General features: G+C 37.8%; 1 protein-coding gene across 1 annotated transcript in view; it reads left to right on the top strand.

Moving 5' to 3' along the window:
* The window catches only part of LOC103803981 (RNA-binding motif, single-stranded-interacting protein 3), a 341,464-nt gene extending 320,105 nt beyond the window's left edge, over positions 1 to 21,359 (top strand). Inside the window, exons 11-12 of the mRNA XM_009076562.1 lie at positions 18,581 to 18,661; positions 21,276 to 21,359. Coding sequence (XP_009074810.1) covers positions 18,581 to 18,661; positions 21,276 to 21,359 — 165 coding nt within the window. The remainder of the gene's footprint in view (positions 1 to 18,580; positions 18,662 to 21,275) is intronic.
* Positions 21,360 to 26,225: the final 4,866 nt, after the last annotated feature.

The raw sequence follows: 26,225 nt of genomic DNA, 5'->3' as shown, positions 1-26,225 counted from the left end.
TTTCCCTTATTAGAATAAAACTTGTGTTTAAAGTAGTGTGGGCTGATTCTGATAGAAACAATAAATATGGTTTTCCAGAGAAGTAATGAATCCAAATATTGGTGATGCAAACTCTGTGGGATGTCTGTAATACAACACAAGTTTGAGGATCTTAGAGAGGTAAGGGGTGTTTTTCAAAATTGGCCATGTGAGAAGCAAGGAGTGTATCCCAGAGGTGTTATTTCTGCAGCTCTTCTCTGCTGAGAGCTGAGAAACAGTCCTGTGGTCATGTCTTCACACACTACAAGTGTGCACAAGCACAGCAAGAGGTCCTGAAATCCTTCAAGGGGCAGTATCCTCAGTGGAAAATAACAACATGATAAATTATATGGAAGAACAACTAGCTTCTGCTAAGCACTGTTGCAGTCCTTCACACAATATAATTTCTGTCTAAGGGAAAATACATGAATTATATCCACTTCAAACACAGATGTAAACTTTAGCTGAAAGAAAAGGACATGAAGGTGAAAGACAATAGTAGCTTATAACACAACATAAGTGTGTGAAGGGAATCCATGGAAAGGAGAAGAATGTTTTAGTGGTGCTAACTATAAGGATCTGAAAGTAAAATAGGGAAAGCATAACTTGAATACATAGCTAGACTAGTGTTTTAAATGAACAACGGAAAGGACATTGCTTGGGACATCTAGGACTCAACTGGGCCAAACACCTTAAAATTCACAGGAGAGACCACAGTAATGGTCTAACAGCCTTTGTTCATCTCCAGACTCTGTTTTTCATCGCAAAGACACATTATTATTTCAGTTCAAAACAAGTAGTAATAATTTAATTTTTATTTTCTATTCATTTAAGTACTGAGAATTCTGGAAATTGTAAAAACTTCCAAAAATGTTTACTGAGCGTGATGTACCAAGACTCAGATAAGAGTTGTACATCAAAATAACATTTTATTTACAATGTCTGAAGTTTATGCAGACAAAAAGTAAATATATGTTGCAACTGACCATTTACATATTAAAAACATGTGGGACCAAGAGATAAGATTGATTGATTTCAACATGGGTTGTGTGAATTAGTAAGTATACTGGTAGATTTTGGCTTATTTTTGGGTTTTTTGGGGGATGGGTACATTTTGTTAGGCAAAATGTTTCTGCTCTGAGCAGCAGCCTTTGAATTACATTCCCAGGGTTCTCTCCTAGGGAAAACTTTACTTCCAGGGACACTGGGCCTCCACAGAAACACTAGATTGCAGATGGTGCAGTATGTCAGAGGGAGACATCTTGCCGTATTATTGAAAACTCATACCATGGAGTTGAAAGTGAATTTGATCTGAAGGATGTTCAGTATTTTACATACTTTAATCACAGTGACAGAAATAATATAACTTGTGGGTTGGGCAAAGGTCTGGACCTGCAGGTGCTCACAAAAATAATATTCCATTCAATTTCTCTGCCTTTTCCCATAAGGTTTCCCACTGAATTTCACTGCACAGTGATTTCACAGTTAATCCAGTGCTTTTCAGATGGTTGGCAAGCTGGTACCCCAAAGGTTTAAACTTCCCCTAAGACAAATTGCCAGTGCTTTTGAGGTATCTTTCTTATTTTCTTCTGGAAAGAGCAACCTGTTTCAGGGTTCACTCATTTGTGAAGCAAGGTTAAATGAAGGAGCTAAAGGTACAGTCTTTATACATTGTGTAGGACACTGAGATCGTGTATATACAGTGATTTCAGCCTGAAATTCTTAGAAAAGGGTAAGCTTTGTTCAAATGATTTACAATTCTGTAGGGAGCTGCTGATGGCAATAACCTCTATGCCCTCTGATGGTATTTTATTATCTGTGAGTTATGGGCGATTCTGTGTCAGTGTTACGGTGCTGTAGAAACCTGTTTCTCCTAAAAGACTCAATTTGGGGGGAGAGTTCTGCTATTCCTAATATTTACTATGAAACAGCTCAGTCAGCACATTTCATTGAGCTATAACAAGGGGTTTGAGAGCAGCTGCATCAAGTGAATTTGGGAGTTTGCTGAATTGAATTGTTTTTCTAGCAAAGTAATGAACTGTTGAAAATGTCAGATTTCTACTGTGCAGCAGAGATGAGCTGCACCACATCGGGATGGGTCCTGGGAGCAAACGTTTATCAAAGGAGCACATCCTTTTCGGTCCCATGAAGGACTACTCTATCCTCTGGGATTTTTATGGCTTTTGAGTGTGATAGGCACACCTGTATGCTTCTTATTTTGCCCTTTTAATTTTAGCAGTTGTAATATAGCAACAGACACTTTCATAAGACTTTAGTATCTAAATGTCCAAATATCATGTGTTTGCTAGCCTGAACTCTTAAGTTTTCTTTTGCTGAGGGTGTTTGCCTTGGGAGTTACCCTCAAATCAGTATAATAATTATATGGCACAAACTGATCTCACTGATGCAAAAACTTCATGCTATTTGTGTTCTCTGGCCTGCCTACCACAGCTGTATGCAAGGTTTGCAGTGTAGGCCAAAGATGCTACGATTTCCGAAGTGTCTTCTTTTTTCAACCACTAAGGCACCTGACTGCTCCCTTCCTCCTGTTTATTGTAATTCTGCTCTACTGCCAGCCCTTTCCACCTAAAACACCTACACTGGGATAAAAAATGGGTTGTATCTGTTCTTTTTTTTCAGTGACCATTTCTGACAGCACAAATTGGAGTAACAAAAATATAATAACAAGGTGAAGTGAGTATTTGGCTATGATGGTAGTCCCACAGACAACTTTCCCTAGTTTATCCACAGAATCCAAATTGGTGTCCAAAGATAATTTTTTAGCAAGAGTTATTTTAACATCCAGGTGCTCCTAGCTTGCTTTAGTAGGGCTGGTTTCCTCTGAAGAGAATGGATATATCTCAGAATCTTTAGTTTTCTGATAATAAATGACTGTTTTCATAAAAGTGACCATAATCCCAGTAATTGTATTTCATTTTAGCAGAGGTTTATTTTAATTGATGTAAAACAAAGGATATCTTTTTTCCTGTAAACCTTCTAGAAGATTATTGTATTACACAAAGTTTATTCATAACTAAAAAATGCAAGTAGCAACAACTTTAAATTTCCTTGATGTGTTATGAAGCATAGGGAAATGGTTAGTAGTAGCAAATTCCATGCAGTGTGTGGCCATTGGTTGAATAAGGAGGTTTTCTTATTTTATTTGTATAACTTGTGTCTGAACTATTGAGAGCAGAAGACCACTGACCTTCCTAAAATTTCTATCCTTTGTTTAAAACTGAATGTAACAGAGTTGGAATTCATAAAATGATTGATGGAAAAATTTGAAGTAATTAACCTGCAACAGAAGGCAAAGAAAAGAATGACACATTTCAAGGCTTATAAGTCCACTTTTGTCTTTCATTAATTTTTGTACAAATGTCATGAGTAACGTTATATTTTCCTGTGTTTCGAAAGAGAAAAATATGGCTTAAGCGTCATGGCACCATCTTGAGTTTATTATTAATATTAGTATTTTTCCTTTATTGCATAAGCTGTTGGATATGTGTTCCAAGGAATGGTAATATATATGATTGCAATTACAAGTCTGGCACAGAAGTGCAAAGGATTAGTGTCTCTGGTCTGTAATTATTCTATAGAGATCTTTGCAGGCAGAGCTGGTCCCATTGTAAACTAAGAAATTGCAGTACTTACCATTAGTTTGAAACACTTCTTTTTTTAGGCAGTTAGGTTTATGGAGCTGTGGTGTTTGTATGGAAGTATTTTAACTCCATCTGCACACATCCTGCAGATTTCTGCCAAGCCTTTTTTTTTTTTCTGAAGTACAAATTATACAGGAGGGAATCTATAGCATTTGCTATTCCTCCCAATTGCGACAGGACTCCAGTCTTTTCAGAGACATCCTGAGGCAGAAAACAACTGACAAATGACAACATCAGCACCCATATTGCCTTTGATATTCTCAACGTGTTTTATAAACGTTATAGGATCAGTTAAATAAATAAGCAAATTAATACAAGACTTTAGATTCCCTTTGAGGAAAATTACCTCCATACAGTGTAGTCTTTCTTATAGTATGGACAGCAGCTCCTGTTCCAAACCCAGCTCAGCTGTACATTTTAGGCAAAGCCCAAACTCTAGGCATGATGGACTGCCATGAGCTGTTCTCAATGGAAATTGAACTAGTTGGCCCTTTCTTCTCACTAAGAAAAGAGAAGATTTTACCAGATCTGGCTTTACTGCCTAGCAGTGAAACTTAATTGCTTCTCACCCATAATAATCTGTTCTCTATAAGAATAATGAAAAAATAATTTTAACTAGAAGTTTGCAGTTAACTCAGTTTTCTAAGTTCCCATACCAAATTACATCATGAATGTCAAATGCATTTTATATTTCCTTGAGTTACTAGCAGTATGGACAGCTGTATCTTAGTGGTTGTATTTAATTGTTTTAATCTCTCTCTGTTTTCATCTTCCTCTCCTTGTTGTGTTTCTCATGATCCTTCACAACAAGCAAAAAGTTCCAGTCTTGAGGCTAGGATGACAGTTAAGCAGATGCTGTTTCAGTTCACAATTACAATTCCTCCGAGGCTATTAGGGGGTATTACAGCTGGGCAGGCTGGCAGACCATCCCCCCACACACCCACTCCATCCTAAGAGTAAATTCATTGTCCCTGACATCAGCCACTAAGTGAGAGGAATCTGCAAATGCCCTTAATCAGCTTCAGGAATAGCCGGGTTTACACTTTTTAAATGTTAACTCTGCTAATTTGTATTTTAGCAGCGAGGCTTGGGAGTTCAGTATAACACTCGTATGTCAGCAGTGATCCTTCTTGGTAAGGTGAATCATGCTAAGTCCTATGGTTTGAAAGTGTTGATATAAATTTATTTGATGGAAAAGTGGCCACTTTGTCATCCCTGTCATATTCTTGGACAAGAAAATCTGCAGTGCAGTTAGGACTTTCTCCACTGCAAATATTTACACAGCACTTAATCTTTTTTTCATTTTTCTGGGTGTAAAGGAAAAGCAGAAAGGGAACACTTTGCTGATCAGTGTGAACCCATGCTAAATGAAGATGTCTGAGCTTTCTAGTCAGTCCATGTGCCAGAGCTACCTAGCCTATAAATAGATATTCTGGAAGATCCTCCTGAGAAGAACTCTGTCTGGGCTGTGGCATTTAGAAGAGGCTAGAATTGCTTGCCTGTATAGACTGAGGTGCATTTGTGCAGCATTTGTTTCTTTTCACATGACTAGAGCAGAAGAATCAGAAAATTTCACTGAGAACTCCTGTTAGGGCCTGTGTAGATGTTTTTTAAATATATACCTTTAAAGAAAACTAAAGATGACTGAATTTCAGTTTGATAGCTGTAGTTCTCAGCTGTGGTCCTCTTTTTTTCCAACACTGTGTGTTGCATCCATGCCTTGTCACCAATGACATTTAAGAGAATATGTCTCTTGGCTTTGCCTTCTGATGTAAGGAAGGGTTGAAGACGTTTTCCAGAGCAACAGTCCGGTGTTTCTTGTGACTATTCTTTTAAAGCAGATGGAGGAAAGTGTTGCAGCCTTTTCTTCTATTCCCATGTGGATCTACTGAAGTATTATCAAGTATCTGTAAAGAGTCAGAGGTGTCCTATAGAGGAAAGCTTAAACACTCTAATACAAATTTGGGAGAGTGTATGAGACTGTCTTCTGCTGCCCTTATCAGCTGTTATAGTTTTGCGTCATTGACGGTAATATTGCATTAATTTGGAATTCCATTTGAGAGGATGTACTATTAGAATTTTTGTTGGTTTTAATGTTCATGAGTGATTTATAATATTCTGTGAAATCTATATATTATTTAACGTATGTCTACAAGTTCTGACTACACACTGTGGCACAGTCAAAGGATCTTGTCCTCTCTTAGGACACCCCTCTCCAAACTCTATTAATTTCATTTGCCATTCAGACCATCTTTCTTGTACCATTTTCAGACTGTAACTATGTAGTCACTGAAAAAGGAAAGAAAAAATGTCTCTGAACTTTGTATTTCAAACAGGTATAAATTTGAATAAGTTCTGTGTCATCAGGATTAAACATGTAGGAATTGCATGTTGAAACATGTCAGCAGATATTCCAGAGTATTGTTCTGAAAATTGAGCAGTGCATCTCTTGGTGCATTTTTTTTGTTTTCTCTCCTTTATGATGAATAGCTCACTGGTCTACAGCATTTCCTTTCTTTCACTTGAAATGTTTTTTAGATGTACCACTGGAAAACTTTCCTTAAAGCCAGTCATGACTGGAGCTTTTTTCTGTTTTCCCTTTTCCCAGACATGTCTTTCCTTATGTTGAATTTGCCTTTGGGTTAAAACTTATGCACATTTTTGAGCTGGATGCAAAGTTTCTCAACCCTTCACTCCCTAGGTCTGCTCCCACTCCAGAGAAGCACAACCTTGTGCTATGGTAATGATTGTGAGGGATGCAGTAATACATTGCCTGGATGAGAGCTGACAGTGCTCTGAAAAATACGACAGTACCTCTGCCCTTGATCAGACTACCCATTTGAAAGTTTTCATTTTGGTAATTACATCCTTCCCAGATAGTAGCCATAGTCATTGATCATACTAATATCATTATAACTGATTCCTGTAAGTCACCTTTTAAAGGCACTTTCTATGGTTTCTTTCCCCCCTATATCTTCTTCCTCTGCAGTCACAGGATAAGAATTTTTCTGTCTACCCTTCATCTGATTGATTAGAAATGCCAAATACTTCCTTTACGTATGGCCTGGTAATATACACATCACATTTCTTCCCTTGGGATCTTAATCAGAACAAGTAATGGCCTTTAGCTTTTCTCATTAGCAAAATGGAAAAGCACCATACCCAATCCATTAGAAATACAGCATTGTAATATGAATTTATAGAAAAATGGCTGCATGCCAGCAGACATGGAGTGAGTTTACCTTAAAGGATTTTCAGGCAAAAAAAAAAGAAAAGAAAAAAAGTCACTCTTTCTGTCTGGCAAGCAAACATTTTGAGCCATAACTTATCATGCCTGTCTGTCAGGCATTTTGCTGTTGCTTCTTAAGTGCTGTTTGGACAGCTCTGTCATATAAAGGGCATTCATAAGGAGGAAATATGGGTGTTTGTACATGTATTAATGTCTTGCCCAATGTTGATTCCCTTCCTGGATTATTCTCCTCATATTCTCTATCAGAATTAGAGGGAGGGGAGGAAGTTGGAAAGATTTTGTTATGTTTTGCTTTGCTTTTAGTTTTTCACAGAATGTGCTAACCTGAAAAAATGTATCAAGAACAACCATTACCGCATACTCGTCTATCAAGCTGAGATTGCGCTATGCCTTTTTTAGCCCTGTCTAAAACTATTTACAATCAGCACACTGAGAGCGAGGACAAGACTGATTAACAGGGCTTTTTCTCCACCAACGTGAATTGCTTTTCACTTGGCCTGGTCTTTATTAGCCCTAAAAATTATTAAAATTTATACACCAGCACTGAAAACTTTCAGTGCTTATATTTTCCAAAACTGCAAGAGGGTGTTAAAGCACAAATCCATACCAAATGATAATTGTATATAATTTGAATGCTTATGAGCTGACTCTGTCTCCTTTGGAAAGCTAGCACTGAAAGAACAGAAAGACCAGCCTTGGAATGCTGCTATTCTGCCAGCACTAAGACACATCTGTTTTGCTGGCCCCTTCAAGCATTGCTAATGTTGTTCCTGGGAAAATAAGCACACCCATAAAGCTATATTTAATAATGTCTTATGGAAAATGGGTGCTTGCACTTTTTTTTTTTAAACAAACCTCAGGTTTCCTAGGTGTTAAGTTGCTCACCTGTACAAAGTGATCGTCAAAGCTGAAGCATCAAGCTTGCATTCTTGGCTGTTTCGTTTATAGTTCAGCAGCTGTGCTGATCACACTTTCCCAACAAAACAGTGTGTCCCAGTACAAGGTAAAGAAAATATTACAGTGAAATAGTGTAAAAGACCTGCAGTCATCAAAAATGGAAGGCATTCTAAAGGGACCTCTTTAGGAAGGGAATTAGTGATTAGATGACAAAACAGGAAGGCTTAAGGCAAGGAGGGGTGGCTATTTTTTGAAGTATTGGTAATTTTTTTCCTTCTTTCATTTTCTGCTTTGTTCTTCTGCTGTTTGTGTTTTTATGTTATTCTACTGCTTGGTATTTTTCCTTCTTCCTTCCCTCCCCACCTCATCATATGAATGAAACAATATCAAATTAGGAGAGATTCTGTGCAATTTTTACCACACAGTAAGTTTAGGAGTTCAACACTCTTAGCAGATCATTACATAGTAGACAAGCTAATGACATAGCAGTATAGTTCAGTCCACTTAACCAGCACGCTGCTAAAAGGCAGGGTTTCTCCTTTGCTTTTGCAGCCCTATTGCTGATATTATGTGTTGTGTCTCAGAGATCCTCCTGCAGCTGATAATTAAAACACATAGGGACAGACTATAACAATCTTAGTCTGTCACACTCTATCAGTAGGGCATTGACTTTAATTTTAAGGGGACCTTTCTCCCATAAGAATTTTGAGAGTTTGTCGAAAGCAGGAAAAAAAGGCCTTACAAAAATGCTTACTATTACCACCTTCCACAGCCTTGCCATATAAGCAAAGCTAATGATCATGTAATTATATTGAAAGATTTTGACACAACAATTTTTATGCTAATGAGAAGCAATATTTTGTACTACATTACTTTAAAATACTGTACTTTAAATCTATTGAAGTGGACACCAACCTTTAAAGGTTAGTATTCTCTATTATACCTACCCTTTCCAGATACAAATGTTTGATCCTTTTGCTCAAGTTACAGATAGAAGAGTCGGCTGAGCAACATTCATGGTTTCCAGTTTGTGGGAAATTCATCTTGGGAAATTTGGTTTCATTCTGATTCATCTCTGAAAAATTCAAAACAAAACAGAAAGATTCTCCCATGAGCCAGAAATTCCAAACAAAAACTAATTTTCAGAAACAATGCCTCATGGTGTTCCCAATACAAAATATACTCTGCAAGTCTTGACAGCTGCCAACTGGTTTAAATATCTCTCTCAGTTGCTGTCCTGCTCCATGTCAGCTTTCAAGCAGCAGCTGCAAAGCGCTCCCAGGATTTCATGTTCCAGAGCAGCCTCACCATGTCCAATGCTTTGGGCAGGCTTCCAGGTCTCCTAATGTGTCGGCTTACAGGTCTGCTTGCTGAGGACCAGATTAGTCTGGGAGCCAAGTCAGAAAACCCCAGGAATGTTGCTTTGGGCAGGCAACTTGATGGGATTGTCCTGGAAGAAAAGCAGGGCACTGGCTTAAAGACTGAAGAGGGACTGCTGGCTCCCAGGTGTGTAGGAAGAGGCAAGGGTGTCCCAGATCTTCACCTGATACCCATAAGCAAGCAGGCTCTTGGGGCCTGTAAACTCCCAACTCAACCACACCAACTCTGTGTTGAGCAGCCTGGAAGCCCTGAGTGAGTGATTTGCAGGACATTTATTCCCATACTCTCAACAGCAGGCTGATTTTTCTTGTATCCTTACACATAAGGCCCCAATATTTCCCAGAGGGAATGTGTTTCCCCCTGCCTAAGCCTGGACTTGCATGTTCACAGTTAATTCAGGAAGGCCAGATTTTAAGCCATCCCTAATGGCACCATTAGCTTCCAGTGTAAACTCAAACAGTCAGTGTCTCCAGCATATTTTTGTGCTAACTGAATTGGCAAGTTCTCCTCCATGTCTGGATATAGGATACTGGTAAACAGCAGTTTTTTTGTGAGTTATTGAGATGCTCCCTTCCCTTCCCCTTCCCCTTCCTTTTCCCCTTCCCCTTCCTTCCCAACCTCTCTTTTCCCAAGTGATATCTTTAACCATAGTTAACCAAATGTTTTGGATTCTAGGGATCTTTTAGAGGCAAAGGTCTAAGTAATGTCATGCTTCAACTGCTCTTAAGAAGGTCCAAGGTGTACTTTGGTGGTATAATGCTATTATCTTACTACCTTTCATCTGTCTGGCCTGATAGCATTTTCATGCAGGAGGTTTTGATTGGAAATATAATATTAAGGTGACTTTTTGTGTGGTTTTACTGTTACTTTTGGCTTAGCTTCTAACTAATTGTCCTTGCTTTCATCTGCTTCACTCCTAGACAGTTGGCCCACGAGCTGTCCACTTTCTTCTTTGGTCTGAAAGAGCAATGAAAGGTGTATGTGATTGATGATCAACTGTTATTTAACAAGTCTAACCAGTTCTCCTGTTGTTTTAACAACTTCATCCGTACAGTATGGGCATTTGCACACTGTATTCTGCTTCTCTTTATACTCTTCAAATTCATGGAGATTTAATAGCCTCTAGAAGACATGTTTACCTCTAGAAAGCAATTATTTGCTCATATAAATGGATATGTTATTAATAATAGCTTAATGTGCTCATGTGCTGAGAGATTCACTGACACATTTATTTTTTCATTTATGTTGGAAATACTAAAATGTACAGATCAGTCTTCCTTCATCTTACTAGCAGCCATTCACGAGGGACTAATTGAAAGAGTTGTATTCAGATGGAAATTCCTAAGAATTTCTAGCTGAGGGGGTACATAAGGATTTTTTTAATATCAGAAGCAGCAGTTATAATTCTGCTGCATCACCCCTTTATTCTTCAGTATATAGGATCTGAAAGAAGAATATAAATATGACAGAATCTCAGTGATTACTGACCCTGGTTGACCAAAACTGATGCAGTATTCCCTTTTGTTATGATATAGTCACTGTACTCTGGTTTTATATAGGGTGCTGCAGATAGGACTGTAATAAATCATGCCCTAACCCATGCTCAAAAACTTGCCCCAGAGAACTCATTATTTGCATTCACAGAATAGGTACATAGAAGGTATTAGAAAAAGAAAACAAACTTTGGTAGAGAAATGGGTAAGGACTGAAGAATTAAGAATTGAAAGTACAACGAATCAGCAGTGTTGGTCTTTGTTTTAAGCACAGGAGAAGTCTTGCTCTCTTGCAAATGTATCCATCAGACACATGGTATTATTCAAATTATGCACAAAAGCAATTTTCATATCTTGGAGCTATTCATACATGGAGAATTAGTTTACACTGTACAGCCTCCATGGATCCCTGCCTACAATGGAGGCTTTGTCACAAGGAAGAGTGAAAATATCATGGGCCTAAGTACACTGACATGAGCTGCAAGAATGGTTGGCACCCTGAGGTCAAGTTCCACAGACGTGTATAAGCATAAACGTAATTTGAACGATTTGTTTTAAAGAAGTATTCCTATAAGCAGTTTTCACTTAATGAAAGATGCAATAAAAAATGGGAACTTATTTTCACATCCTGATGAGTTTTTCTCCTTTTCACCCTTTTCAGACATTGATGAGATAACTGGAAGTGGTTTGAGACTTTCACCAAGTTCCTCTGTAATGCCAGCCTTTAGATTCTTAAAAGTGCTTGAAGTGAATGAGCAGGTTTTTTGTTTATCTGTCTATGCTGCTTGCATTTACTACAGTTTTTGCAAACATGCATACAATTGAGAGCATGGTGCACAGCTTTATGTGGGGATCTGACTGTTCTGGTATTTGTTTACTCAGAGTAGTCCTTATCTGATTGGTCCTGATCACTCTGCCTTAGTAGCAGGACTGAATTTCAGAAAGAAGAAAAGACTTGTTAGCTGTGGGGGGTTTAGCTCATCTGCACTGTTTCTTCTATACCTTTGTATTACTCTGATTTCCAAAGATAAGGATTTGTGAGGGATGTTTAGAACTCCTGAAGAGAAAAGGAGATTAGTTTGCAAATATAGTTCTTGAAGTTATTTTTCTCTCTAGCTTCATTTAACTTGCTCAGAGAATTAGGTAACAACTCATTAGGAAGGTTGAAAGGGAATTGATAGCCAGCATTCCTAAATACATTTGTATTACTGAGCAGCAGGGAAGGAATGTTAAATCCTATAAAGATTTCTATTCTCTGCTGGAACAATGAGTGCAGTGGCCCAGCAATGGGATTCTGTTGAACGACAGTGCTGTTCTTGATAGGGCTATGGTAATTGTGTGGTAAAATGGCATTATATTGTTATATTTTAGGCCTTGGTGATAATTATTAGCAAAAATATTGTAATATATGCAAAAACTCCATATCTTTTATTCTCACATTCTTTAATTGGGGAAACTAAGATTAATAATACTGATTGAATAAGTACAAGATTGAGCTGGAAAATGAGAAGCGTCTGGGTAGCAAAAGATATTTTAAGTTTAAAGTAAAAACTGTAGCGGCTGGATATTGTATTTCATTGAACTGCTACTGGCACTGATGAACTAGATGGTCCTTTTCTCTTCCTAAGTTCCTACATCTCCATGCCAGACTATAGGATAAGAGGACACAGCAAGACAATGTTCTTTTCTATTGGAGAACAGCGTATTTTCAAATGAGAAGGTGGAACCAGAGACAAAAAGACAGCAGTTTTATTCTATATTTTGTTGAAGTTATAGCCACATGACAATGGTCAAAGAGAGATGCAATCTTTGTTCGAAGAGTTTTGAAAGTGGGAGGGCAGGTTTCGTTCATGGGGTGAAAAAAAAAAAAGAGGATGATAAAAATAAATCTGGCCAACAGACTCATTTCCTTCACTTTTCCAGCAATGCAAATGTTTTCACATAATTCTGTTAGTGATGCAGTGTCTAGACTTCTCAGATGGTTTAAAAAAAACATAAAACACAAACAAACCCTGGCATTAATTCTGGGAATCCTAAAAAGCTAAGTCAGTATCACTGTGCTATAGCTCATATAGTGATATGAACCACAAATAGCCACTGAAGAACAGACTATGGGATCCTTGCTCATTTAAGATACATAGGTTAGCATTCAATCACATAAGACATCCCATTTATTCTCCCTTCAGTAAGCTGCAGTGGTGTAAATGCTTACCAACATATGCTGGTATAAGGCTTCTGCGGTTTGGCTTTCACCCTGACTGAAAAGGAGCCTTCTCAGGTGCATGGAGAGTGATGCAACAAGGAAAGCTATCTTTGGTTCCTGCAGCAGATATACATTTATATAAAACCAGAGTGAAACACCAGAATGCAGCATTTGCACATTGATTTTCTAAAAGACTTCTTTAACATTTTTTCCTTGCTCACTGCCCCTTGTCCTTAGTAAGCCTACTAATTCAGAGTATGTGTTGCTCAAGGTTTCCAAATCTACTGCAAACCTATCTGCTAATATCTCATTTTGTAAATTCTTTTCAGTTTTCTTTATACCAGGAAACTTATTCAGTGTTGATCAGTTATTCAACTGTTGTCACTCTGTAAAATCTCACAGTACTCATAGTGACCAAGAGAGTGCTTCTGCAGCAGCCTCCATCTAATCACAGCTGTGTTATTTTATGGGCAACTAGACCTAGAAATAGAACTGAACTTTAGGATGGTTTCTACACTTTTTGCAAATTATGGCCTTCAGAATTTAAATAATGTGTGAGGCCAAAGTCTTCTGGTGCTATAAATGAGATAGTTTGGTCTTGCAGGAGGGACTTTTTCATGCACAGTCTCAGCTGAAATTCAGTACTTAATAGCTGGTGTAAGAGGTGTATGCTGTGTACATCAGCTGTTAGGCAGTTGCCTGACTCTGCATTAATCTGGGCCCAAGAAAGACAGGCCAGAGGCTTACTAGGGCAAATGAATAAATGTACATTACCTGTGCCATAACCTCAATGTAAAAGCTCCTGTAAATTCCCTGCAGGTGACTCAGCTCCAACTATGATGGGTGAACCATATTATCCACATGCTGCCTCACACTGCATGATGCAGGCAGCTGCCTTCCTCCTGCTTTTTATTTCCCAATGCTTGTCACCTTTATGGGTTTAGCGTTTGCCGCTGGCTTAACAGGAGTCTTGCTGGAGCCAGGCTGGGATACCCCACTGTTAGCAGATCTGTAAGAACCAATGTTGCTCTCTGAATTAAACATGATCCTTCTTGAAGTTTCATTTTGTCCCCTCAACCCACGTCCTCATTTGTTACCTCCTTTCATTTAACTCTTTGTAGTCACAGAGACTAGGAAGGGAGACTAGAGGGGTAGGTGCACATTAATATCCTCTCATTTTCTAGCTATATATTTTTTCACACATTTAAGTAGTTTCAAAATGGCAAAAATAAAAATCCCATTGGGAAAGGTGTGAGTAGAATTGTTAATGTAGCATATAGGCTAAATTGGTACCCTGGTAAGTGCAGTCTGAATTAAGCAGTTGGGCATAATAAAGCATGAATTATATTATAATACTACACATCTTCAGTGCTGAGAACATGCATTCTGCCTACTGTATGAAGAAAATAGTAGTTTACAAGCAAATTAAGAGCGTGCTGCCACCAGCAATGTATTTTTTTCTGTAGTAGAAATTACCAGCTTTTAAAGGATCAGAGTGCCAAAAAAAGCTCCCTTATACCCTCCAGATCCATCATCTGTGCCTGTAGAGTCACTGTTCATTTTACTGTCAGAAATAAGCAGCTTCTAATTTTAGACCCGGAAAGCCTGTACAGTTGTGGAAGAATGAACGGTGCTTTCTTCTGCCTTGAACATACTTTGTTGAATGGCCGATCACATTACAGCTCAAGAATCTTTAATCCTGATGGAAACATACGACAAAGAAAGAATGGATATGGATTTTTCAGATTCTCTCATTTCAGTGCTCACAATATTAATATTTAGTGGAATTAGCTGGGTGCTGCTGAGCTGAGTATGTGAGTCATGCTGTCTCTTTTTCACACACGTGTGTTTAAATAACTGCAGTGAGTGTGGTTCATGGAGAAAATAAATCTCAGTGATGGTCTTCTGACATAGGTGTCTTCTTTGTTTCCCATCTGCCTACTTCCAAGTTCTCTGAGTTTCTTGAGGTGGATGGGAAAGCCATATGCAAACTATGTACATCCACAGGACATGTAATCTCATGGAGCTGCATTAGTACAGAATTCCTCAGCTAAGAGATGTCCTTAGACCAGAATTTTCATCCTGAGTGGTCTTTAGCTTAGTAGATATAAAATGTCTAACTTTTCTTTAAATGTCAGAGTTCTTTCTGAAGCTCTTTTCTACCTCCCAGCATGGGCACCATTCACTCCAACACATCCAGAGCACACTGTTTTATAGAATATCTAGGTAAAGTGTCTGGGGGACAGTGGGCTCAGTGTGTGCTGGGTATGGGAGCTACTGAACAGCAGTGTTCAGGAAGCTTTCTGCTAAACAACTGTGTGTATTCATGACAAGAAATTCAACTCTTGCATTATCCAAACCCATTGATGTAAGTATCGATACTGACATTGTGCCTTAGCACCTTGTAATCTTTATTTATCCTGTGAGATCAGAGAATTAGGATTATGTAGTTCACAAAGGAAAGAAATACATGTAAACTTGATTGAGCTAATGTTAGTTATAACAGAAATTAATCTATGTCCTTCTTCATTATACTATTAGTAAGCAAACTAAACTAAAGCAGCTTCGCAGCACTAGGCTTCGATGGTAAAAACTGATCCAGCAGGGCAGACATTCTCAAATTCATGTGGTCTCAGTTGGGACTCCTTGTGCGTGTGAGGGGACTTTAGATACTTAAGACCAGTTGTGTATCTCTGAGAACTAAGCCCTCAGTGGCCTTTATAGTTTGGTAAAGGTTTTTACAGAAACCTCAATGGATCCTTAAGTGAGACCCCGGAGACTGAGAATCGGTTCCAAGACCTGATAACATTTAACTGTTGACCCAATTGCTCTTTTCTGAAATGACAAGAGTATCTTTAGATTCATGAAAATAAATAAATTAAATATGTTGGGACATTCCACTGAAGGGTACAATATGCGTACCTGTAATACAGACCACTCTGCTGCTGTGTGGTCAAGGGCCAGTTGTTAAGCAACAGTAGTCTGTAGGATTGAGCCTTGGTGAACTTTTACTATGACCAAATTCTTTGCCACGAGTACTATGACTTGATTTGTGCCATTGGTGGACCGAAATTTTTTTTTAAATTGTAGGATTCTAAAGGATATAACCAAAAGGTTTAATCGCCATTGGAGTGGACATTTAGACTAGTAGAATGTTTTATACAGGGGAGAAGTCACTTTCCTACAGTTTTTCACAGAGTCTGGCAAGTAACTAAATGACTTTGGTGGTCTGCAGCACTTTAAATCACTTGCTGTTTGACTGAATTCAGTTAAAATTCTTGCAAAAATTTAAACTGGCAGAGTATGAGGAGGTGTGAGTGCCTGGAAAGACCAGGGCAAGAAGGATATGGCCAGGGCCACCAGTTACACTCAGGTCACCGGTAGTTTTCCCTGGAGATTGTCTAGCAGTGAAGGAAGCTACATGAAGTTGTCTGGCAAATAAGATCAGGATCTGCCTCAAGAGGAAAACAATAACAATAGAGGTAAGAAACTGCACAACTACCGAGAGCAGTGCTTGCAGAATCAGCAAAGACATCAGTTAATTCCCAGACAATTTCAATTGTTGCCTACAGAACTCAATGCCAAAGGTTTTTGCAAAAAGTGGAGTGGTCTGAATTCAAAGGCAATTGAATAATTTGATATTTGGATTTTAAGACTTGAGTGGGTTTGTGTGTAAGGTAAGAAAGAGAATAACAGATAACTGCATCTTATAAGAGGCTGAGCATTGATCTTCTGCAAGGTTCAAGGAAGAACTCAGAGGAAGTCTGAGTTGAATGAGGCCACTTTATTATTTAAATTAACACTTTTAATTAAAATCTCTCTATATTTGTCCGAGTGAGCCTAGCCTGTGTAGAGGTTTAAAACCCTCACAGGTCTTTGCAGAACTATGAGTGCTTCAGGTTAATGTTAAATATTGACACATTTAGAACAATGCTACACAGCAGATGTCTTCCCCACATGTGACAGCAGCACTACAAAGCAGAATGAATAGAGCGGAAGCAGTTCTGGAACACCCTGCTGTAACATTCTCATTAGTTCTTAATCTGTAAGGCAGGAGAATAGCCCAACTGTACTGAATACAATAGGGATAGTTGGCCTAATGTTTTTAGTGGGTTAGCCTTCATAAAAAAAGACTATTGAATTCAATTCTTTCTGAAGAACAAGGAGAAAGAACTGCAGAAAAACATGGCCTGATACAGGGACACAAACACTGGGGACACTCCCATCTCTTTGCTGAAGTTAAGGAAAACACTGTGAATTTGGGCAAAAAATATTTTCATGGTTTTCAACACCATATGCTGCTCAGATTGCAAGCATACTATGTCACATATGATCCTGAATATTGGGGGTTTTTTAATTAAAAACAATTTCACTTTAATTATTTTTTTCTTCTGCTTGCAAGAAGACTTCAGAATTTAGCTGTGAGATTCTTAAGTATGTTGTTGTCATTCCCTAAGGCTTTTCTCCAGCATTGCTGCAAAGTCTGCATCCCACTATGCAATTTCATAATGCATGTTTGTCACAGGCATATCAAACCATACAGTTAGTTTAGAATTGAGGTGAGAGAGTGCTTTAAATGTAAATTTTACTATAAACAGTGGAATAAAATCTTGCAAGCACTTCCTAGCACTGCCAGGAAGCAAAGCTATATTTAACTCATTTTAAAATTCATCAAATACATTCTGGGCTGATTCAGATCTTTGGTGTGTCTTTGAAGATAACATGTAGTGGAAGTGTCATACAGTCAGTTGTGAGATTGGGCACGTTCTGAGATTCTTGTCAGTGGAGACATGTGGTTAGGGCTGGATTGTAGAAAGAAAAGGACATATAGATCTGAGGATTTAATATTGATACTTTATTTGAAAATTTGAACAATGACTATTGCATTCAGTTCAAGAGCTTTTAAAGAAGTGCTATATATAAGGAGATTAGTGCCATACCAATGGCAAAAGTCACATGTACACCTGAATTGTAAAAAAGATTGTCTTGTAGTACTTGGGAGAGATAGTATTTCAGAGAAGCTAGTACAAGGTGTTGCTATAATAATAATTTGCAAAAATTTCAAAATACACAGAAAAGATCTCTGGATATTAAGAATAAGTGGTAAGAATTTAGCTAAGGTATGTGTTTACAAAAGGAGAAACTCCAGATAGATCTTCCTCTACCTTTATTTCTCCTGTCTTGGATTGTATCTCCCTGCAGCTTTGTATGCCTGTTATTGATAGGGTTATATATAGACTGGAATAAACCACTCCAATTTCATGCTTCATATTTTGTAGGCATCATTAGATAAGCTCAATAAGACTCCAAGAGATTGTTTAGACCGTTTTTGTATCTTTAACCACTATATATATGCTGTTATCATGTCTCCACTGGGTTTTTTCTAAGTACAAATAGAAGTCTCTCAGTTTTAGAGAACCTGTGAACAATCTGACTTTATCAGCAAGATGTTTACTGTTGCTTATATTCAGATATGGCCTGACTTCGAAGTTCAAGATTATGTATTTTAATAGCTAGGTAAGTCCTACCATTGCCTAAAATCCTTAAAAGAAATAATATGCTATGCACTAACTGAAAAATTCTGAATGGGAAATCAAAACAGTATCATGCTTTTAACATGGTTTTATGCATCATGATTGTTGTTTTCTACTGTTCATTTGCTTTTGGTTTGTTCTAGTACATGACTGCTGCTGCACCTATGCAAGGGACCTACATTCCCCAGTACACTCCTGTGCCTCCAACAGCTGTCCCTATTGAAGTAAGTTTATCTCCATCCATGAAAGTAGAGTGAAGGGGTAGCAGAACTCTTATCTGTTATGCCTCCTTGCACCTGTTGTTTGAAAGGGGCCTAAAGTTTCTTTATGGAGTGGTGGTTGGAGCTTCCAGCTTTTAAAACTAGGACTGCACCTTTCTTTCTCTTTTTGTTTTCTTTCTTTCTTTTTCCTTCTTTTTTCTAATCCTTCTTTATTTTTCTTTTTCTTCTTTTTCTTTTTTACATTATTGGCAAGGGGTCTTGTTTTGCATTTGTTTTGTTGTACAGCAGGACACGAATAAAGCATCAGTGATTATGACTATTTTTTCCCCATGTACTTGGGAGGGAGATGGGAAGAGACAGGAAAACAAACCCAGCAGGCAGACCACGAAACCAAAAGAGATTTCAAGAAGAGAAGATTGCAAGAGGGTTTGATGCGGTCCTTAGCAAGTATAGGTAATTGCTGAAACATTTAGCCACCAGAAAAAGTGATTGAGCAATGGAAACCTTCCTCTTGTATATACAGACGTGGAGGATGCTGCACTGACTGAGTGCTTTTCATCCTTGAGGAAGGATTCGCTCCCTCCCTCCTTGGGGCTGAGTCATGCTGATGACAGTCTAATGAGTAAGTATTTACTCAACCCTGTAGACCACAAGCTGCTGAGAGAGCGTCAGCTTGGCCTCCACTTCTGTGAAGCTTCATAAGGGCCACTGAGCACAGCGAGAGGAGGGAGCCTTGGCATCCTCTTCCCTGTGTGCTTCTCTTTGGCACTACCCTCTTTTATTAATAACTTCTGCCCTACTCTGGGGTAAGGCAAGGAGTGCCAGGGTCTCTGTACTTCTGTCTTCGTCTGTGTGGACTTTGGAGTTTGTGCTATTACTACTCTGTGCTTTCAGGATGCTGAGTTAGTGGTACTGCTGACATGGCTCCACCAGCAGTCAAGTGGACTTATACTGTTTTCTCCCAGTTCTTTGCAATTATTCCCAAATAAGGTCCCACAGGAAAGGCTACTACTGTTCTGTCATACTGAGCTGGTCATTTTTCAGTCTTTTTTACCTTGGTATAATTTTGCCTTAAACATCATTTGTTTAGAAATGCACTATGGGTGCCTCTTTTCAACTGCCATTCTTAAGTATTAAACTGGGCAGATATAAATCTGAATTATAAGGAGATGGTGGGATGGAGAGTGGTTCATACAGCAGTACCGGCTGCACACTGTGCTGACCTGTGCAAATGGGGAATTAAGTTAATTCTTCCTGAGCCCTCCCCCCCATCACCCACTGGTATATTCATTCCTTCTAAAGTAACATGATGTTGTAATTTTCTACTATAATAATCAAAATATTTTCTGAATATGTAGCCTGTTTTGCTCTGAACCAGTGATGATGATTATTGTTAATGTTTATCTGTATTCATGTAGCATCATGAGCCAGGACCCTACCATGCTGGATGCTCTACAAGCAGAGACCAAAAAATACAGTCTCTGCCCCAGAGAGCTTACAATCTCAAGATGAGATGGACAAAAGCAGAAGGATAAAGACAAGGAAGTAGGCAGAAAAGGATAATACTGACAGCCTGTTAAACAATAGATATGAAGAATTTCTGAAAAATGAAATTTATATTTTAACAGATGATTGAAAATAAACTACCTGTTGTTTACACAGGACTCAAATAAAAACAAAGCAAGTGCGTTGTGCTCCCTCTTCTGGCTCTGTTGTGTTCAATAGAGTAATAAAGCATGTTCCCTGAAGAGGCCTGCTAGTGTTATTCATGTGACCAACACACCAAACATGAGAGTAAATGAAAGAAACTGTAGCATGCTCTGAAAGTGTACAAGAAAACTTAAGCTAAATATTATTTGGATTGTCTAAATAGGATAAGAAGTAGAGTATAATGCTCAATTCATGCATATATTCTTTTGTGTTTTTACTTATCTGCTTTTTGAAAACATATAAATGACCCAAAACTTCACTAAAAGCTTCATTTTTTAACAGTTAAAAGTCTTTAGTGTAAAGGAAATTTATTTTTAAAGGGAACATGCATAAAAGCAGTATGTAGAGGAGGGCAGTATTTTTCTAAGGTGGCTAAAATTCTATTGGGTGTGTAGTAAAGTGGAGAGTGGTGGGTCTTGATTCTGCTTTTATTCCATTTTAAATCAAACAATAAATGGAAACTCACTGCAAAGCTGGGGTAGGTAAGCAAAAATTACAGATGTTGTGAAATTACATAGGTTGTAAAAAAAGACAAGAAATAGAATTCAGAATCCACCAAAGTCTGAAGTTTTGCCTCTGGCTTTGAGTGGGCAGGGAACTGCCCTCGAAGGTGGGGGTGTTTTCCACTGCAGCCTGTGAGAACAAAGTACTACAGGAACTGGTATGCTGAGAAAGCTTCTTATTGCTGGATTAGTTCTCTAAAACTGGAGTTTGTTGTGTTAGCATGTGGTTCTGCTACCTCAAACTCTCTTGATCTCTAGAGAAATACAGGAATAGTGAGCTGGTGCTGAGCTCTTTCATGTAGCTCACTGCAGTGAGTAAAATTAGTAAGTTTTTCATGTCTCATTTGATTCCCTAGGGTGTTGTTGCTGATACGTCTCCACAGACAGTAGCATCTTCATCACAGGAAGCCAGTGGTCAACAACAACAGATGACAGTGGAAACATCCAGTGAACACGCGCCTGCATATTCTTACCAACAGTCTAAGTAAGTAGGCATATGCTTTGTAGCCAGCAGGTTTTGCTTCTTGATTATAGTAGGCCAAATTCAACTCCCTGTTTCAGCAATATAAATTCTGAGTACCTTCTTTAAGTTCAGATGAATTCTGCATATATAGCAGTGTAATTAGCAAAAGGTTTTGGCTGATGGCCTCACCTTGGCAAAATGTCCTGGAGTTCCTGCCTGCAGTGATATGTTCTCTAACTGTCTGCTGCTTTTCTGGACTCAGAAGGATCTCAACGACTGTGCTAACAATCATCACACTGAGCTAAAGCAGCATCTGGCATCAGAGGTTAAAAAGGGCTTACATTTTGCAGTGGTGAAAATATTGGCACGGTACACATTGGCAAATATAAAGGTTTCTTTCTGAAAGTGTAGTTAATGAAGCAGTATAAATTGGTGTTTGTGATTCTGCAAAACTGGTGCCATGCAGACACTGAGTGGGCAGGAACTGGAAACGGAAGAAAGGGGTGGGGAGAAGCACTGCTCAGTCTGTCTCTAGTCCTCAGCTCCCTTTGTTTACTTCCCATGGAATACCTCAGAAAATTCAAAATATATACACTGACATCTGGATTTAGAATCCTAAAGAGTCCCTTCACCTTTGGAATAATCCTCAAACACAGCTTCTTTTTGCCACAATAAAACCAGCCCTCACAAAGGGGACTGGGTACTCACCAGGACTGATCAGTGTTGGACAGATTCTACGAAGGAGCACAGATCCAGTCCTTTATTAGTACATGTATACCAGCATCCCTGTGAAAAGAGTTTTATCACACATGTGTTATCTTGGGGAATAAAATAGACAAATAGCCAGACAAGAAATATGTTAGATATGTCAGTCAATGCATCATGACTTAGTACCTATAGAGGCATCAGCTATGAGCTAGTATAGGAAAGATTAGAATTATACCAAGCGGTCAATTGCTTTACTTTATTTTTGACCTCTGGAAGTGGAAGATGCATTTATTTGTCTACCATATGAGTATAAAATTGTTTCAGATCACACAACCTCCCTTTTTGACCACCATAAAATAGAAGACCTCACTATTTCTTTTGTCTTTTTGTACATCTGTCTGTATGTACATATTACAAAACCAATTGATCACACGCTTTTTTTTTTATGTACCCAATTGGACACGTGGTCTATGCATGTGTATCCTTTCTAGCCACCAGTCTCTCTAGTACCTCTAAATAAATGATTGCAAAATATTCAGACAATGTAACAGGCAAAGAGAGAAATATATGTGTCCAAACCATGATGTTGGCTTGTTTTGATGACTGTTCTGTAGCAATTTGGATCTGACCTTTCCCGTGTAACAGTTCCCTTTTGCTGAAGTCTCAAAGCAGAAGGACTTCAGTTTAGAAGCTCTCATAAGGTTGCTGTGAGGTGTGGATTCTGGCATTTTTCCCATGTAGTAAGAAACTATATTGCAATTCTTTATTAAAATGGTTGCTGTGTTTCTTGCCAGTGTGGTGAATTCCCTGAGAATTAGATCCCTCATCTTTCCTTGTCAGCTACTGCCTTTTTGCAATGATGGATATACTTCTAATGGCACTGGCATTTATATTCAGAAGAATTTCTTCCTTTTTTAATCACACAGGAAGATCCACTACAGATATTTTTATTATGCTTATTTCAGTTAGGTTTTTTTCTGAAATGTGCCCTCTATTTATATCTGCCAGTTGCAGACAGAAATACAGTGTGGGAAGCTGTAGAAACAAACCAAAAAATATACACAATCTCTGTCTTTAAATAACTTCTTACAAAATATTTCAGTTACCTTTACTATAAAACCAAGTGAAGCTGTTTTATAATTAAAATATAATTTCATTACTCAGTTTTCGAAGGGCACATTTATTATGCCCAATATACAACAGCGGTTATCAAAGCGAGATAAGAGGAAGTAATTAATATGACCAGGCAATGATTTTGTCAGATATAGGCAAAGGAAATGGCAGACACTGTAAAATTATTTCATAGGAGCTGATCAGTCGTGAGAAAAGTTATAGCAGTATATTTCATTGCATTTATTTTCTTTGCAACAATCATGAAATTGCAGGCAAGGAAGGACAGGCAATGTACCAAGAATGAACTGGTTGGTATAAGGAGTCTGTACTCTCTTTGTAAGTAAAATTAAACCACGAAACTTAAAATTTAAGTTCTACTCTTTAAATCAGCGTACATGTTCTTTTATTTAATATGCTGAGTGCTGTATTTGAGGATGTCACTCATAGATGTTCAGGAATGGTAACGTCATGTCAAAAATCTGGCTATCTATTGTGTAGACAGAAACAGCCCTTGGTTTCTGAGCAGAGGACTTTACTTCATAAGGAAATCACCTTAAGTATTTTAGACCCTGCTCCCCTTTTCTCTTGTAAATATTTAGCTTTTCATATAAAAGCATACAACCTGTGAAGTGGAGATCAATGGAGATCCTTGCCCCAGAAAAGAATACTCTTTTACCTTCAAGTACAACTCTGCTGGACAACCTACTCTGATTTTAAATGTGGAAAGACTTCAATTTTTCTGAAGCCTTTTGTGGGCAAACTCAGGATCAGGTTAGATTAGGGAGTGTGTGCTGTGACTGTTTGGTGAAATTGATCTTTCACACATATGGTGGCCACTCGACCGAGGGGAGCAGTAAAACCTCAAGAGGTGAGCATCCAACTTGCATACTCCTACCTGAAGTTGTGCATAGAAAATCTGACTACAATAGTTGATTGTTGTATTCCACATAAATCTGTTTTTAACATTCAAATTATTAATTTGAAGGCATAAGAGAATTAAAACACCCATTTGATATATTTAGCATTTAAATGTGAAGTTAGTTTCATGCTTACAGCCGAAGACAAATAGTTCTGTGGCTACTGTTAGGTCATCAACATTCTTCACAATTTAATTCCTAATTTCAAAATTAATTTTAAAACTAACCAAGGCAAATGTATTAATATTTGCAAAAGAAATGGTGCTGGATTTTCTTATGTTCAACTTTGGCTGTACAGGATTTTTTCCATGAAGGTTTTGAGGATTGTAGGAAAAGCAACAGCTATCCCTAGACATGGAATAGCATTTATACATATCTTCTATGTCTCCCCAAAGATCTAATATAGTCTTGTTAAGATAAGTTTGACGTGACACATCATAAAATGACATGAAACCTGAAAAACACAAAATGAGAGTTTTCTTCTGAAAGAAAAAGGTTCATAGTTTTGCTTATTCTGTGTGCTGAATTTAGAAAGATTTAACACTATATCATCAAAAATGTATTTTTCTAATTAATATTATCTTGAATGTTTCTACTAAGTTAGCCATAACCAGCTCATTAAGCCGACACAGCTCCACAGTCTAATTGTTCTTGCCATCAGAAAATGTGTTCTTTTTAGCAAATTGGATGTATCCTTTTATTGTAATTTTATCCCTCATTTTATTATTAGTATCCAAAATAAATAGTGGCACTTATTATTATGAAAATATTCACCCTCTTATTGAATTACTTTTGAAAGATTTACACAGTGTTAAGCCATGTATTAATCTCATTTCAGTGTAGTTAGACTGCCTATTAAGCACAGCATTAACAAGAGTAAATTCATCTGCTTAGGATGTGTTAACATCCCCAAAGCAGGAGTTCCCTATTTTTGCCTATTTTCAGCTTAGTGGTGGTATCATATTTAAACAGCTGCAAAGTTAGTTTAGCTTGGATAACATTTAAAGGGAATGGGGGGGGTGGAGGGAGAGAAGCCTATTTCAAAGTTGTTTTGACTTAATGACCACTTTAATTCAATTGTTTTTACAGACAATAAACAGGACTGAAGAATGTCGGTCTGAAATCTTTGCCTTGAATGGAGAAACTTCACTGAACAAGAAGTTGGCTTCCAGTTTGCACAGGCGTCAAATGAATGCTTTTTTTTTCTACCTTTCCCAACGAAAACAAAACAGTGTTTTTATGTGCTGTGCAAATGGTTCCGTCATGTAGTCTGACAATTTTATTTTTGCTATTTTTTTTTTCAACTAAAGGAAAAACCCAGAGGAAAAATGCTGGGTTGACATTTCATCTGGATGAACATTTGAATTCAGAATTTACCTGGAGGTGTAGCTAGATTTATTTTTTTTTTTTAAAACAGAAAAACTGATGATGTCAAGAGGGAGCAAGTTGCGATGAAAACCAATTGTCTTCCTCAAAAATTAAGCTACTCTTTTTCTCTTGTTTTCTTTTTCTTCTTGTTTTAAATCTAGAGTGGTTTTTTTTGTTTTTTTGTTTTTTGGGTTTTTTTTAAAGAAATGTTTAGGTGAGGTTTATCTTGAATCTTAATTGCCTTAATTTTAAGGACGTCAAAGGCTCTCAAGGCAAGCTGTCAACGTCTTGTTAGAAAACCCGAGAATGAATTGAAACTGCTCACACCGGTGCTGGTGCAGAAGTTTAATAGACTGAGTTTTTGGGGTGAACAAAAAATAAACTGTACAGTTTAAAAGAAAATGATTTTCTTCTTTTGAAGAAAAATTGATGATAAAGGAACTGTGGCAACTGAAAGGATTGGAAAAATGCTGGGACTTTTATGAACTTTGTCTTAAGTGTTGACAGAAAAAAATTCTAGAAGGCTAAAGCATTTTACAGTAAAGTTATTGAATTGAGAAAAAAACTTGCTGCATTGTAGAGAATGCAGGGTTTTTTTCTTGCAGAATGCAGATTTTTTTATTTACAAAGCGTGATCGCTAGCAAAAGCATTAGTGCTTTTTATCTGCAGTCTTTTTTATGAGCTTTAAGAAGTTTTTAGTCTGCTTTGCTTGTCACATTGCAAAAACCTAGCTTAAGAGCATTAAAAAAAACTTAAGTAGATAGGAGCTTATGGTCAAAAAAAG

This window comes from Acanthisitta chloris, unplaced genomic scaffold (genome assembly GCF_000695815.1).
Source record: "Acanthisitta chloris isolate BGI_N310 unplaced genomic scaffold, ASM69581v1 scaffold1876, whole genome shotgun sequence".
NCBI classification, from domain to species: Eukaryota; Metazoa; Chordata; class Aves; order Passeriformes; family Acanthisittidae; genus Acanthisitta; species Acanthisitta chloris.
Note: the sequence above shows the minus strand (reverse complement) of the source record. Positions and strands in the feature narration are given on the sequence as shown.